The sequence below is a fragment of the Prosopis cineraria genome, unplaced genomic scaffold, assembly GCF_029017545.1.
Source record: "Prosopis cineraria cultivar Desert tree isolate PC_DT_omini unplaced genomic scaffold, ASM2901754v1 PC11, whole genome shotgun sequence".
NCBI classification, from domain to species: Eukaryota; Viridiplantae; Streptophyta; class Magnoliopsida; order Fabales; family Fabaceae; genus Prosopis; species Prosopis cineraria.
In genome coordinates, this window is record NW_026555342.1 from 37,840,738 (window position 1) to 37,857,298 (window position 16,561).

At 39.9% G+C, this 16,561-nt stretch overlaps 1 protein-coding gene across 2 annotated transcripts in view; it reads right to left on the reverse strand.

Annotated features, from left to right (window-relative positions):
• Window positions 1-16,561, reverse strand: part of LOC129287198 (ABC transporter C family member 2-like) — a 65,576-nt gene that overhangs the window by 43,059 nt on the left and 5,956 nt on the right. Inside the window, exons 6-8 of one of the 2 annotated variants that reach the window (XM_054923386.1) lie at window positions 9,021-9,177; window positions 532-646; window positions 371-451 (exon numbers count right to left, since the gene is read on the reverse strand). In XM_054923386.1, the coding sequence (XP_054779361.1) occupies window positions 371-451; window positions 532-646; window positions 9,021-9,177 (353 nt within the window). The remainder of the gene's footprint in view (window positions 1-370; window positions 452-531; window positions 647-9,020; window positions 9,178-16,561) is intronic. The other variant, XM_054923387.1, reaches the window with a different exon arrangement.

The following is a 16,561-nucleotide window of genomic DNA, read 5'->3' on the forward strand; positions in this document are numbered from 1 at the left end:
AAATCTTACCCCAATTCTCATGTTTCTACTATAACTCAAAAGGTTCACGGCTGCACCTTATTTGTTCACAATCAAGGCAGTGGGAAATTATGACCCAGCAATGAAATGCATTTTCTTGGCATATTAACCCACCTAGTGGGATAAAGGCTTGTTGTTGTTGTTGTTGTTGTTGTTGTATTAACCCAACCAAAAGGGATACAAGTGCCACTATCCTGATTCTCATAAAGTTTATATCACCATGATGGAGTTGGTGTTGGTGGATTTTTACTTGATGAAGTTGGTTGCATATATTATTTTCTTTTCTTTAATCAAAACTCTACTAGGAAAGAAAACTAAAGTGGATCCCATGATCTACAAATCCTTAGCCTACCTTCCTCCTAGGCTACTATTTAATGCTCTTAATAGCCATGGTCTAGACTTCCGAGATTCCTCATTCCAACACCTTTGGAACCTACAAAGTCAAAAGGCACAACTTCCAATTAAAATGCAATAATGACATAGAAATCAATTTGAAGAAGAGCAAAAGCATACTTGTTGTTCAAAGTCTCAGTCCGATCCCATGTATCCAATTTCCATACATCTTTATCAGTAAGTGGTCTTTGATATCCTAGCTTCATTATAGGATTCATCCAAGCAAAAGTTATTTCTGCCAAAACAAAATGATGAAATTGCAATGGCTTATGAAAGCAACTTATTTAGAAAATGATTATCTCTTAAGAAAATGTTATACTCACCATGAATGTATAAAGTTTCAATGTATAAAAGCAAATTATTTAGCAGCTTATTATCAATGAATTGCTTCAACTACTTATCATATCTCTTGCTTAACAACTGAATTTCACTTATTATAGAGCAAAACAAAGGAATGTTGATCATCATTTTATTTAGTGGCAGCAGCAAATTACATATATAACCCAGCTAGCGTATGGGATAAGTTAAGTAGGGTAAATCAAGTATTAACTCTTATCAAAATGGAATGAGATAAATAATAACTAATGACATTGGATACAAAATATATAAATGACAAATAACTAATGATGACTGAAGACTAGTGCAACTGGCTTGGGCTGTTCAGACTTCCAACAATCCCCCTCTCTCTTGGCATCAATTTTCTACATATATATATATAAGATACTTAATCTTTGGCCCAGAGTACAAATCAATTTTACCTTTTTCAATTTTTTCCCTGATGAAATGTTTATCAATCTTCACATGCTTTGTTCTATCATGATGCACTAGTTCCTAGCCATCACAATGGCCAACTTACTGTCACACCATAATTTTATAGGTGCAATATGCAATAGTCTTAACTCTTTTAGTACTTTAAGGATCCATGTTCCTTCACAAATTACAAGTGCCAGGGCTCTAAGTTCAGCTTCAATACTGCTTCTAGAGACCAATGGTTGCTTCTTACATTGCTAAATTACCAGGTTTCCCCACATAAATGTGGTGCACTTGTGGTAGACCTCCTATCCAGCAATGATCTTTCATGATCTGCATCAGTGTAAATTCCCACACCACTTGACTTTCCTTTTGCAAAGAAAAGTCTTTTTCCATGATTTAATTTCAAACACTTTAATATCCTATAAACCACCTCCATATGCTCTTCTTGGGGCTTGCTCATAATTTGGCCACAACATTCACAAGGAAGCTTGTGAAGATACTGTAATTATAGCACAAATCCTTTTATGTTTATTGGGAGTTATTAGGAGTTATTAGTATTTTTTTTTATTATTACTTTGTTTCTCATCTTGGTGCATGAATGCCCATGTGTATAGCTCTATTCTGAATCAATGAGAAATATATTTTTTCTCCCAAATATTCTACATGGTATCAAAGTTAGGTTGGCTAAATTTTAGGCCTTCTAATCTCCCCAAACATGGCCTTTAACTCTGAACCCAAAATAGTGCTATGGGAGTAAACATACAAGTAAAGCAAGTGAGAGAGTCAAATCTCACCACCTACCTAGGAAGAACCAAAGGCCTCTGATTGGCCAAACACCGTTGTTTCACAGTGAATAGTGGCACGTGTCACTCATACGTACATCTACATGATTCTGCAACTAAGGTAATAGGCACGTGTGAGTGCGTGGAATCTCCATTCCAACAACAAGTGTCTTCTCTAGCAACAATGGGTCATTGCCGGCCTACTATAATTTCTAGCTTGTGGGTATTCCATTTTTGCAGTCAAATTGATGAAATTATGTGCTAGCCTAGTTCCTTGGAATTTGACACGGATTAAAGCCTAGGTTGTGCCCAGGAATGTTGGGGACTCTATGCTCGACATCTTGCTAGTCTTCATTTTCTGTTCCAACATCTTGTTGCTGATCTACTTGTGCATTGATAGAACTAGAATTCTTGACACAATTAGGTGAAAACTTCAATGAGTAACCTCTATTATAGTGGGAAAATGTAGAAATTACAGGCACCAATATGAGACTGTAGAGCAAGAAAAAAAAGAAATGAAACACACACACCACTCCTGACTTTCGAGAGCTCAGGCCCTCTCCCCAAAACTAATCTGCTCCCCCCCCAACCTCCTTACCTGCCATCCCACTATTTACATCTTTCCCCACTACTCTGACTTGTCAGAGGATGTTATCTTGGTCCCCTTCCTATTCTACCCTTCTGTGTCTATTCCTTGTTGGGCTGTTTTGTTGGACTTCCTCTGATACACTCAGCCCCACTTGTTTGGAGGCCCATCATTTCCCCCTCCTTTATGCAGCACCTTGTCCTCAAGGTGGAAGTGAGAAAATTGAGTCTGAACGGTTTGTGCATCTTCCCACGTGTTGTCACATTCCGGCAATTCTTTCCACTTAATTAGAAGTTGTAACCGGCCGTTGGCACTCCACCTGGATTCTTTGACCACTTCCAATTGAACTTGAAGCTCCAGCTCGTTTGTCAGTCCTTGTGGTAAGGGCTAAGCTGTAACAGTGGGTTTGAGGGCCTTTTTCAATTGTGAAACATGGAATACATTGTGTATCTGCGCTGTCTCTGGTAATTCCAGCAGACATGCTACCTTTCCTATCCTTTCAAGGATCTTATAAGGCCCATAAAACCTAGGTGAAAGCTTTTCATTCACCTTCTTAGACAAAGACTTGTACCTATAAGGTTTTATCTTCAAATAAACCAAATTGCCCACTTTAAACTGCACTTCCCCTCGGTGTTTATCTGCTTGATCCTTCATTCTGGTTCTGGCTCTCTCTAATTGATGCTTAAGCTCATCAAGTGTTACATTGCGCTCTTGAATCTGCTCATCCACAGCTTGTACCCTTAAGGTTTGATCTTTCCATTTCAACAAAACTAGGGATCTCTTCCATATAGAGCTGTGAAGGGGGTGGTTCCAGTGGCACTATGGTAGGTAGTGTTATACCAATACTCAGCCCATGGAAGCATTTTGACCCACTTTTTAGGGGTAGTACCAACAAAACATCTCAGATAAGTTTCTATGGTCCGATTTACTACCTCAATTTGACCATCGGTCTCTGGGTGATAAGAAGAGCTATACTTGAGTGTCGTCCTAGCCATCTGAAACAATTCCTTCCAAAATTGGTTGATGAAGACCCTATCTCGATCTAACACAATAAAGTTCGGGAACCCATGCAATTTAATTACTTCCTTTACCATAGTTTCAGCAACCTCCTTAGCAGAATAAGGGTGTGAAAGTGGAATGAAATGGCTACACTTGGTGAGTCTGTCAACCACAACTAACACTGTATCATGCCAGTTACTTTTGGGCATACCTCCTATGAAATCTATGCTGATGTCATCCCATGAGGCTTGAGGCACCGATAATGGCTGCAATAGGCTAGCTGGACTAAGAGCTTCATATTTGTTACGCTGACAAATTTCACATTGAGCCACATATTCTTGAATATCCTTCCTCATCCCTTCCCAATACAAGCTGGCAGCCAAACGTTTATAAGTTCTAAATTGTCCAAAATGTCCCCCCATAGGAGAATCATGAAACTCACGTATTAATTCCCGAATCTTTGGAGAGTTTTTAGGAAGTACCAGTTGTCCCTTATAATAAAGGACCCCTTTTTTTAGGGTATACCCTTGTGGATTTTCCTCGCCTCTTACAAGTTGCTGAATGATCACTTGCAAACGGTTATCCTTTGAAATTTCTTCGATCAAATCTTCGACCATGTCATATTGCCACATCGATATGGCCCTCAACTCCATCTCTGCATCCCTTCGCAACAAGGCATCATCTACCCTATTGTCCTTCCCTGGCTTGTATTGGATCTGAAACTTGTACCCCATTAATTTAGTAACCCATTTCTGTTGATCTGGAGCAACAATATGCTGTTCTAGGAGATACTTGAGGGCCCTCTAATCTGTTTTGATGATAAACGGCCTACTGGACAGATAATGTTGCCACTTTTTGACAGCTAACACGATTGCCATGAGTTCTCATTCATAGACGGAGTTTTGTTGGCATCGGTCTGACAATTTTTGGCTGAAGAAAGCAATTGGACACCCTTTCTGCATCAGCACAGCCCCCACTCCTTTCCCAGACACATCTGCCTCCACCTCAAAGGGTAGACTAAAATCCGGCATTGCTAGCACAGGTAGAGTCAACATTGCTGTCTTGAGATTTTTGAAAGAATCCTAGGCACTCTCATCCCATTTAAATGAATCCTTCTTCAATAACTGAGTTAAAGGCGCTGCAATCTTGTTGTATCCCTTAACAAATTTGAGATAGTAACCCGTAAGGCCTAGGAATCCCCTTAGCGCCCTCAAATTCTTAGGTTTCGGCCACTACTGCATTGCTTTGATTTTTGAAGGATCAGCCTTGACTCCCTCCGTAGAAATGATGTGCCCGAGGTACTCAATCTGGGCCTGCCCGAACACACATGTTTTTAAGTTCACCACAAGTTGGTGTTGCTGGAGTGTCTCTAAGGCTTTCCTCAAGTGTATCTTATGAGATTCCTTGTCTTTACTATACACAAGAATATCATCAAAAAAAGACGAGTACAAACTTCTATAAATATTCTCTAAAAATATCATTCATGAGGGATTGAAAAGTAGAGGGGGCATTCATTAATCCAAATGACATAACCTTAAATTCATAGCGTCTGTCATGGGTGCAGAAGGCTGTCTTCAGTTTTTCTCCTTCTTTGATTCGAATCTGGTGGTACCCAGACTTCAAATCCAATTTGGTAAACACTGTGGCCCCGCCCAACTCGTCCAGAAGCTCATCAATGGCAGGGATGGGGTACTTGTCAGGTACGGTAATGTTATTAAGGGCTCTATAGTCAACGCAAAATCGCCAACTCCCATCCTTCTTCTTCACTAGTAACACTGGACTAGAATATGAACTTGTACTAGGCTGTATAACTCCTGCAATAAGCATCTCCTTGACTAATTTCTCTATCTCTATCTTCTGGGCATGCCCATACCTGTATGGACGAACATTGGCAAGTTGTTCTCCCTCTTTTATTTTAATTTCATGATCCTGCACACGATGTGGGGGTAACTTCTTCATGGGCTCGCACACCAAGGAGAATTCCTGGAGGAGCTTAGCAAGCTCTTCTTCAACCAATATTCGTCCAAGTACGGGTTGGAGAGGCTTCATGGATAACTTAATAAAATACCCAACGCCTTCTTCTTTTATGGCTTTCTTTATCGACTTTAACGATCCTGGGGATTTCGTCAGAGTATGGCCCCTCACAGGCATACCCACTATTTTCCTACTCTATTTTCATATATAACTAGCACCAGTTCATCCGCATCTCTCCCAAGGACTCTAACCAGTCAACCCCCAACACAAAATCGACATTTAAGGTCAGAAAATACTCATCTACCACCCCCCACCATGACCGCATATTGCTTTACCACCTGGGTAGGAATCTGCAACGCGTCAACTAGAATCACAGCCACAAAGTTATGTGTGGCCCCACAGTCGATTAATATGGTGACGTCTCACCCAAACGCTGTTTTCTTCATCTTTAGCATCCTTTTCCCTGTCAACCTAACTACTGTAGTCATGGATAATTCCATCGAAGCCAAATCCCCATCCTCATTCAGTTTTTCAAACTCACTGGACCCGTTTTCTCCACATGGGCCCTCGTCTTCCTCCTCAAGTATAATAAGCCTAAGTTGCTTATTTTTGCACTTATGATTTGGGCTAAATTTCTCCTCGCACTTGAAGCAGAGGTCCAACTCACATCGCAGTTAATCTCAGCCTCCAACAGTCGCCTTCAGGGTGCAACACTTCCACTGCTACTCGTTGTCGATGTAATTGGGTAAGTGGTTTTGGTGGCCTCTGTTCTTGGGTTATCACTGCTCTTTTACCCTGGACTCTTCACAGCCGAGGGAGCCGCCACATTTTTTAAGCTCTCAGTATTGGCAAGTTTGGGCGGTGATATTTTAAAATCACTCTAGCGACTCCCCACATTCGACTTTGCTGCTTTACTTCGCCTTTCCTCCATTACTTTTTTCTCTTACTTTGTTCCGATCCTCCACTTAAGCAGCATAAATCCACGAGCTCCTTCAAATCCCTGGGGTGCATTAGTCAAACATCTGCTTGAATCTCCCCATTTATCCCATTCAAGAAAGCACCCATTAGCATTTCATTGGGCACTTCATTTAGCAGGGCTGAAAGGAGTTCAAACTGCTCTCGAAACTCCAACACTGTACCTTCTTGCTTCAAGGCTAATAGCCGCTCATGCTCCCCTCCTAACTGCTTACAATGAAAATGGTCTGTAACCTCCTTCTTGAATCCTTGCCATGATCTCACTAGTGTTCTGGTCTCTAACCATGGAAACCAGGCAAGAGCCTTCCCTTCCAAGCTTACCACGGCCGCGTCAAGCTTCTCATTCTCCCCAACCCCATTCACCGTGAAATACCGTCCCTAAACAACCATCCAAGTTGATCCTCCCCATCAAACAAAGGAAGCTCTAGTCGACGATGCTTAACTCCCTCGCTCTGTCCGGTCCCTTCATTCCTAGTCTCTGGAATATTGTTCTGTCCAGTCCCCACCTCATGGTTCTCTGGCGCCAGCAGCGGCGGCAAATAAGCCCAAAGGTGGTTTGAAAGTCATTGAGCTGCCGTAATATCTCCACTACCAATGTTTCCACACTGGTTAGTTTCTCAGTTGTCTCTCCTTATCATCTCTGCACCTCCTCAATCGATCGCTCTAGTTGTTCAACTCTACCTTCCATTCTAGTGTTGACCATTCCCTAGAACAACCTGCTCTGATACCAATTTGATAGAACTAGAATTCTTGACGCAATTAGGTGAAAACTTCAATGAGTAACCTCTATTACAATGGGAAAATGTAGAGATTACAGGCATTAACATGAAACCGTAGAGCAAGAAAAAAAGGAAATGAAACACACACACCACTCCTCACTTTCGAGAGGTCAGGCCCTCTCCATAAAACTGATCCGCTCCCCCCCCCCACCCTCCTTACCTGCCGTCCCACTATGTACATCCTTTCCCCACTACTCTGACTTGTCAGAGAACATTATCTTGGTCCCCTTCCTATTCTACCCTTCTGTGTCTATTCCTTGTTAGGCTGTTTTGTTGGACTTCCTCTGGTACACTCGGCCCCACTCATTTGGAGGCCCATCATGCATCAATTTCAGCACCATTTTCCATATTATCCTTGGATTTTCATTGGGTTGGTAGGTGCTGTTTGTGGGTGTGTAGAGGAGGATTTAGGGCTGTTTGAGTCAGTTTCAGCATAGGTTGGGCTATCGAGGTCAGATTCAAGGATTCCAGGTACAGCTGTGGGTATGTCAAGAGCATGTTCAGATCTGTCGAGGATTGTTTCAGGTCTGTCAAGGCCTATTTCAAGTTTGTCAAAGCTTGTTTTAGGTCTACCAAGGTGTATATGCTTTGTTTGAGTGGTAGGAGTGGAAGTGGGACCTAAAGTTAGCCATTCTTTGGCTCCATGATTCTCCCCTTGAATGAGTTATTTGGGGTAATAGGAATCATCCTCCTCAGAGAAAATTGCACCTTTAGTAATAACAAAGACTGCCTTGGTAGAAGTACAATAACACTTATACCCCTTTTGAGTAGGGGAGTACCCAAAGGAAGATACACTTAATTGCTCTTGAATGAAGCTTGACATCATCATTTTCATGTATATTTACAAATCCAAATACCTTCAAGGGCATATTTGAGATCAATGGGGAATTGGGGTATGCTTCAAGTTCAAGTAGTTTTTGGATAGGAATTTGGTACTTAAGACCTTAATAGGCATTCTATTGATAATGCATGTTAATGTGAGAATAGCATGCCCCCAAAACAGATTTGGGACATTTCTAGCAACCATAATGGCTTGTGTGACTTCTGAGATGCCTATTTTTTCTCTCTGCTAACCCCATTATGTAGAGGCGTGTGAACACATGAAGTTTGATGATGAATCCTTAGCTGTTCCAAGAATTCCTTGCACGTTGCACATATGTACTCCCTTGCATTATCAACTCTTAACACTTTGTTTTGGAAACTGGTTTTTCTCAAATGTGTGAAAATTTTAAAATCTGCATAACTACTAACTTTTACTTCATCTAATATACCCAACTCACTGAAGTACGGTCATCAATGAATGTCAAAAACCATTTAGCATTACATATTGACTTAATTCGCGCTGGGCCTGGCCCCCCAAATACCACTATGTATTGAAGTAAAGGATGCAGCTGGTTTGTATGGTTGTTTGGATTGGAGGTTCTAGTTTATTTGGCAAGCTGGCAACTGTCATTTTCATTCAAGTTTTGTCTAAAGTATGTTCAAACTTTATCCCACTTGTCCTGAAGAGCATTTTAAGGTTTTTAAAAGGGTTCAAATTTCCCAATATTTTTAGGAAAACTTGCATTTCTTCTTTTAATTTAATGTAAATCTTCATTAAATTAGTATAAATAAGTAATGAAGTCCCAACTCTCCCGCTAACAAGAACTAATATGTTACCAGTGAGTATATATGATTAAGGGTGTACACATTCTCCAATGGGGATATTCAAGACTTTCCTCATAACTAGAAGCAATGTCCTATCAATGAGTAAATACTTACTTGAAAATAAGTTGCTATGCCTCTCAGGACATATTTGCTCTCCTCCTGGGAGTTCTTCATATGCAATATCAGTGACCAATTCACTTCGGATGGGAGCATAACCAGGATAAGGATCTAAATTAGGAATATACACAAGCAACAGTATTCCAAACAAAGCCTGGACCAAAAAATGATCATGTGTAAGTTTGGCTTCAGAAATTCTCAAACTACAAAATAGAAAAAAAATGAAAAATGAAAAAAGAAAAAGAATTCATGTCATAATGTCCAATTAAAGAACAGATATGCCCTTAAACATTCATGTCCAATCAAATCATCCAGTCCAATCAAATATGCCCTTAGTATTTTCGGTCTCCAATATAGGTAATGCTAGGAAATTGTGTGACCTATATTCTTTCACATGTAAAAGGCATTGCTTATAGATGGTGATAGTTTTAGTTTTACACCCTCAAAGTCTTTAAAAGTAACCTAAATTGAAGTGAACAAAACAGAATCAGCATATGGAAGAAGTATACATCAAAATTCAATTACGTTAAAGTCCTTCATCTTCTTCTCCCAATATGAATTGGCTTCCCCATCAACTTGAACATGGACAAGCTCAAGAAATCTCTATCAACTTTACCATGTCCATGGTCTGAGAAAATTACTTTAGCACTAAAGAGGCAAACTTACACACAAGGTCAAGCTTATCACACAAGTTTTACTGAATTTGTAATTGAGAAGACAGCTATTATTATGAAGAAAAAGGGAACACATGAATATTCAATTCAAAAAAAAAAAAAAAAAGACTGGTCGCATGATAAGACAGTTGGTGTATTTATACTTTGATCCACTGATACTCCACTTCTGTTACTTAACAGAAGTGGTTATTCCCACTTGTATCATTGATTGACAACTAATTAACAGATTATTAACTTCTCTTACATACAAGCACAGTTTTTACACGTAACAGCTATCTTGATTGTGTATGTGATAGAACCCTCTACTCTATTAAGCTTCAGAACAAGCAAAACCAGAAAACACACTTCAAATGGAACTAAAAAAAATACTATTGCTGAACAAATGGAACTGAAAAAAAATACCCCTGCTGAACAACAGAGTTGGATTACAAGCAAGATAAGGACTGAAACTACGATCAAATGACAATTACATAGTACAAGGAACAGCACATAATACACTCCACATTACAACAACACAATATAAATCACTCACAAACACACACTAAAAAGGAGAAAATGATGAAGAAAGATTATCTTCCTCCACCCCCAACTTGGCATTCGAGAGTCTAGAACTCTCCTCACCGCTCTCAATATTCACAATACTCCACACACTTCCCTCTACATGAAAGGACAGATTTAAAGAGCCAAAAAGTATCCTTACCCCTACCAGCATTACCTAAACCTTTGGCTACACCTAACCTGACTTGTCCTTTACCTTTTTAATCCTACAAATAAAAAGGCTTCGGATAAATCTCTTGACCACTAGTGTTTAGTCTTCTCTAAATCACTTCCCTTCCTAGATTGTCATAGGTCTTAGGAAATGACATCCAAATCAGTATGCAAACGACATCATTGTCCTGTGAGACAAAAAGGCTTTGGCAAACAAATTTTAAATAAAAGACCTGGGAAAACCAAAAAAAACATGGTGTGTCTGAAAAAAATCTAAATCATGGTTGTTAAACTTGCGAGTCATTGATTTATAATCATAACAAATATAAATGACGGGTAAAGACATTATGAAGTTAGTAAACAAAGATTAGTTAGATTGGTTAGTGACTATTAGTAGCTGTTAGTGGGGTAAGAGCCTAGCCTATAAATAGATGGGTTACGGACCAATTGTAATACACTATTGGTTAATGGAAATATGATTCCTGTTTTTCCTATATCTTTTGTCTCTCCTCTCTAGCTCTCGTCACCCTTTGAATCTCTCCTCTCCTCTGTTTTCTCTCTTTCCCTATCTTTCTCTCCCTTTCTCTCTCTCTCTCTCGCTATTAGAATTTGTGAGAGAGAGTCGACTGAAATGCTTCAATTGTATATATCCGAACATGAACATGCGATTTACAATATATACACAGTGCTAGGCTAATCTAATCCCTGATTTCTAGCCTATGACTAGGGAAGGAATAATCACCATTAACTCTAATGGTCAGAACCGAAGGAGAAGGGATAATAATAAAAACAAATCAAGCCTAATTACTATTTACACAATTAATGGGATTTCCACACTCCCCCTCAAGTTGGACTATATATGTCAATCATTTCCAACTTGCCTACAAACTTTTCAAACATCTCCTTGTTCAAGCCTTTGGTAAAGATATCTACGGTTTGATTCCGTGACGGCACATGTATGAGTGACACAAGGCCTCCCTCAATCTTTTCTTTGATAAAGTGTCTATCAACCTCAACATGCTTGGTTCTGTCATGATGAACTGGGTTATGTGAGATGTCTATAGCAGCTTTGCTATCAGTGTACAGCTTCATTGGAAGTTCTAACTCAATCCTTAGCTCTTCTAATACCCGTTTTACCCATATCTCTTCACATATACCATGAGCTACTGCTCGAAATTCAGCTTCCGCACTACTCCTTGCAACAACATTTTGCTTCTTACTCCTCCATGTCACAAGATTTCCCCACACATATGTGCAATATCCTGATGTTGATCTTCTATCATTATGGGCGCCTGCCCAGTCTGCATCTGTAAATATCTCTACATTTTTCTTCTCTGTCTTTTGATATAATATTCCCTTCCAGGTGTGCCTTTCAAGTATCGTACAATCTTGTAGACTGCCTTTAGATGTTTCTCTTTAGGAGTATGAGAATGTTGGCTTGCTACACTTACTGCAAATGCAATATCTGGTCTAGTATGGGAAAGATAGACAAGTTTCCCAACTAATCTTTGGTATCTTCCTTTGTCAACATCTTTCCCTTCATTTTCTTCTTCCTCTTCATCATCTTCTTCTTCTTCTTCTTCTTCTTCTCTGTCATCTTTTTTTATCTTCTTCCTTTTTGATGTTACTTCAATGGGTGTCGTACTAGGTTTGCACCCTAACATTCCTGTCTCTTTTAGCAGATCGAGAATGTATTTTCTCTAGGATATATAAATCCCTTTTTTAGATCGCGCTACTTCCATTCCCAAAAAATATTTCATTTCCCCTAAGTCTTTGACTTGGAAGGATTTGGCCAATGCCTTTTTAATCTTTTCCATCTCTTTATGGTCATCCCCTGTGAGGATGATGTCATCCACATATACGCTCAGAATAGTTTTCTTTCCTTCCCTGTGCTTGAAGAACAATGTATGATCACTCTGCCCTTGAGTGAAACCTTCCTTTCTTAGAACTTGTGTGAACCTTTCGAACCATGCACGAGGTGACTGTTTTAATCTATATAAGGATTTTCTTAATTTACAGACTAGGTTCCTTCTCTGGGCACGGAATCCAGGTGGTGGCGTCATGTACACTTCTTCCTTTAAGTCTCCATTTAGGAATGCATTCTTTACATCTAACTGATACAATGGCCAATCAAGGTTTGCAGCCAGGGACATAAGAATTCTTACTGTGTTGAGCTTAGCAACTGGTGCAAATGTCTCTGTATAATCAGTTCCATAGATTTAGGAAAAACCTTTTGCCACAAGACGAGCCTTGAACTTTTCTACAGTACCATCTACTTTGTACTTCACTGTGAATACCCATTTGCAACCTACAGCTTTCTTTCCTTGCGGTATCTCAACCTCTTCCCATGTACCATTTAGCTTGAGAGCATTCATTTCTTCCATGACAGCGTTTTTCCAATCTGGGGACTGTAGTGCTTCTTCAATGCATGTTGGGATTGTAATGCTATCCAGATTGGTAGTGAAGGCTTGAAATTGAGGTGAGAGAGCTTTATAAGAGACAAACTTGTCTATTGGGTGTTTAGTGCAGCATCTGGGTTTCTTCCGAAGTGCAATGGGAAGATCCAAATCTTCTTCTACTCCCCCTGGCTGATCACAGTCAGTAATATCTTCTTGAGGTTCAGGATTTGTCATTGGTTCAGAATCATGGTCAGCTTCGAGAACTTGGGTCTGGTTCCTTGATGTTTTCCTCCGAACATAAAACCGATCATAGAATTTATCAGTGTTTGTTCTCTCCCCCTTATTAGGATCCCCCTCGGTGGTAGGTACATTATCTAGTTCAGGTTCAATTGTTGACGCACCAACTTCAAACGGAAGTTCTAATGGAGGTTCATACTCATAGGGTAATTCTAATTCAAGTGGGAAAGAGGGTTCTAAGGAAGACTCCAAGTCACTCACACTCTCCCCCTGAGTTGGAGATTTCGAATAAAAGGATTCATCTTCATGGAAGGTGACATCACAGCTAACAAAGAATTTCTGTGTAAGAGGATCATAACACTTGTACCCTTTTTGGGAAGCAGAATATCCAAGAAAAATACATTTAACGGCACGGGGGTCAAGTTTACTATTGTGATGAATGTGAACAAAGACAGTGCACCCAAAAACTCGCAGTGGAAGGTTATTTTCAAGGTGAGGAATAAGATGGGTGATGTGAAGAACCTCAAGTGGGGTTTTAAAAGATAGGATTCGGCTAGGCATTCGATTAATGAGATGGGTGGCGGTAAGCATGGCATCACCCCAATAAAACTTGGGTACATTATGAGTAAGAAGTAGGGCTCTAGCAACCTCTAAAATGTGCCGGTTTTTTCTTTCAGCTATGCCATTCTGTTGGGGGCTATAAGCACAAGTGCTTTTATGAACAATTCCATGGTGTTGTAAGAAATTGCCTAAAGAGTTATTGATAAACTCAGTACCGTTATCAGTATGTAGGATTTTAATAAAGGTGTGAAACTGGGTTTGAATCATTTTGTAAAAGTTGATGAATACAGGGACAACATCAATTTTGTCTTTAAGGAGAAAGGTCCAGCAAACACGGGTGTGATCATCGATAAATGTTATAAACCATTTTTTATGTGTTCTGTTCGTAGTCCGGCTAGGTCCCCAAAGGTCACTGTGAATAGTGGTGAACGGTTGGGAAGGTTGGTAAATATTGCGAGAAAAAGTGGTTCTATGGTGCTTTGCAAGTTCACAAACATCACAATAAAACTTGGAGACATTTTTATTAGAAGTAAGAGAGGGGAACATTTGACTCAAATACTGAAAATTGGGATGACCAAGACGTTGGTGCCATAACAAAATACTACTATCCTTAGGAAAGGAAACTTTATTGCAAACGCTACCATACTCTTTAGAGGATGCATCAAGGTAATAAAGACCATCAAATTCTCTAGCACTGCCAATCATCGTCCCTGTTGACATTTCCTGAAACATACAATAGTTGGGAAAGAAGTCAGCATGACAGTGTTTATCCTTGGTCAATTTTTGCACAGATAACATATTACACTTCAATTTTGGAACATGCAGAACAGAATGAAGAACCAGCTTATCGGAAACTTTTATGTCTCCAACACCAACGACTGGAGATACTGTAGCGTCAGCAATTTTAACCTTAAGGGAGCCACTATATGGAGTATATGTGGAGAATAATTCTCGATTATCCGTCATGTGATCAGAAGCACCTGAGTCCACAATCTAGGGATTTGCAATACACAGGTGCTGAATGACATGTAAGGTTTGTAGGAAGTTACCTTTGTGGACTACCGTGGTTGTTGGCTGTTTTGTGCTAGGCATGTGGAGGGTATTAAGAAATTCCATGAATTTGGCAAATTGTTCAGGAGGGAACTGCTGGGTGGCTAGATGTACTTGAGGTATTGTGGGCCTATCATCACTCTTTTCTGTGCCAATGTGATAACCACGACCCTTGGCTTTTTTGGTTTCCAGTCTGGGGGTTTGCCATGAATATCCCAACAGGTATCTTTGGTGTGACCTGTCTTTTTACAGTGTTCACAAGTTGGTCTATTCTTCTGGCCTCTTGGATCTGCACTTCTAGTGACAAGTGCTGATGGTTCTGGTGCAGTAGTGGTCCCCTTAGCATCAGTTTTCAGCATAACACGCCGACGTGCATCTTCACGTCTTACTTCAGCAAATGCTTCACGGACAGATGGTAATGGTACGAGACTCAGGATCCTCCCCCTTACCGCATCAAGTTCTGGATTGAGTCCTGCTAGGAACTCAAATAGCCTTTCTTTGTCAATGCGTTTTTTAAACAGGGCAGCATCCTCAGCACACTTCCAGGCATCTTCATTAGTCAGATCCAATTCCTGCCAAAGAGCAGTCATTTCAAGATAATAATCATTAAGGTTACAGGAACCCTGACTCATGTGCCGCAATTTAGTTCTGATTTCAAACATTTGAGAAACATTTTCTCTATCAGAATATGCCTCTTGTACAGCCTCCCATATCTCTCTTGCAGTAGGTAGATACATAAAGCTCCTTTTTATTGTTGGAGTCATCACATTAATAAGCCAGGAAGCCACCATCGAGTTTTCATTTTTCCAAAGGCGCAGAGCTTTTGGAGTCGAGCCATCTGGAATCACAGAATCGCCATTGAGGAAGCCCAGTCGTCCACAACCTTCGATAGAGAGCTTCATCGTCTGTGCCCACTCCCGGTAATTGTCTCCGGTCAGTTTTTCAGAGATGATGAGGACGTTTGAGCCCTCTAAGCTCGGCATCGACGCGTACGATCCCCCCTTCTGGCTCGAAATCAGACTGTCGAACCCCCGAGAATCACTCGCAGAGTGGTTCGTTCCTTCTTTCTGATTCGGAATCATGCTATCGGAGTCTCTCGGGTCAGTCGCAGATCGTGTCTGGGCGTCGTGTACCGCTCCAGTCGGCTCCATCTCCGTTTCCGAATCAGATAAGTTTTCGATCTCTCCCTCAAGCTCTGATACCATGTGAGAGAGAGTCGATTGAAATGCTTCAATTGTATATATCCAAACATGAACATGCGATTTACAATATATACACAGTGCTAGGCTAATCTAATCCCTGATTTCTAGCCTATGACTAGGGAAGGAATAATCACCATTAACTCTAATGGTCAGAACCGAAGGAGAAGGGATAATAATAAAAACAAATCAAGCCTTTACTATTTACACAATTAATGGGATTTCCACAGAATTACAGAGATGCATCAGTGGCCAAGTCAACTGAGTTTGCATTTCAACCCATTCATAAGAAGCCAGCTCGTTTACAAAGTCATATACCCACCCAAGTCATTCAAACTCAGATTAATCTATACAAGAATTGGAATGAAAAAGTTGAAGCTAACAATTTGACAGGAGAGAAACAGAAGCTTCCATTCCTTCCAGCTTGAAGTTTGAACTTTTAGGGTGTATTTGGTTAAAATTAGACAAAATTGATTGTGAATAAAATTGATTTATATTTTTACTTTGAGTATAATTGATTATATTTTATGGTATAATTAATTTATAAAATTGATTAATAAGATTGATTTTGAGTGCAATTGAAAAGTACAATTTAAAAAAAAAACCCAAAACCATAATTTTGTGAAAATATATCCAAACACCTCTATTATATGCCAAAATTAATGAACTCAAAACCACAGTTTTCTTAAAAATATCCAAACACCATTGTT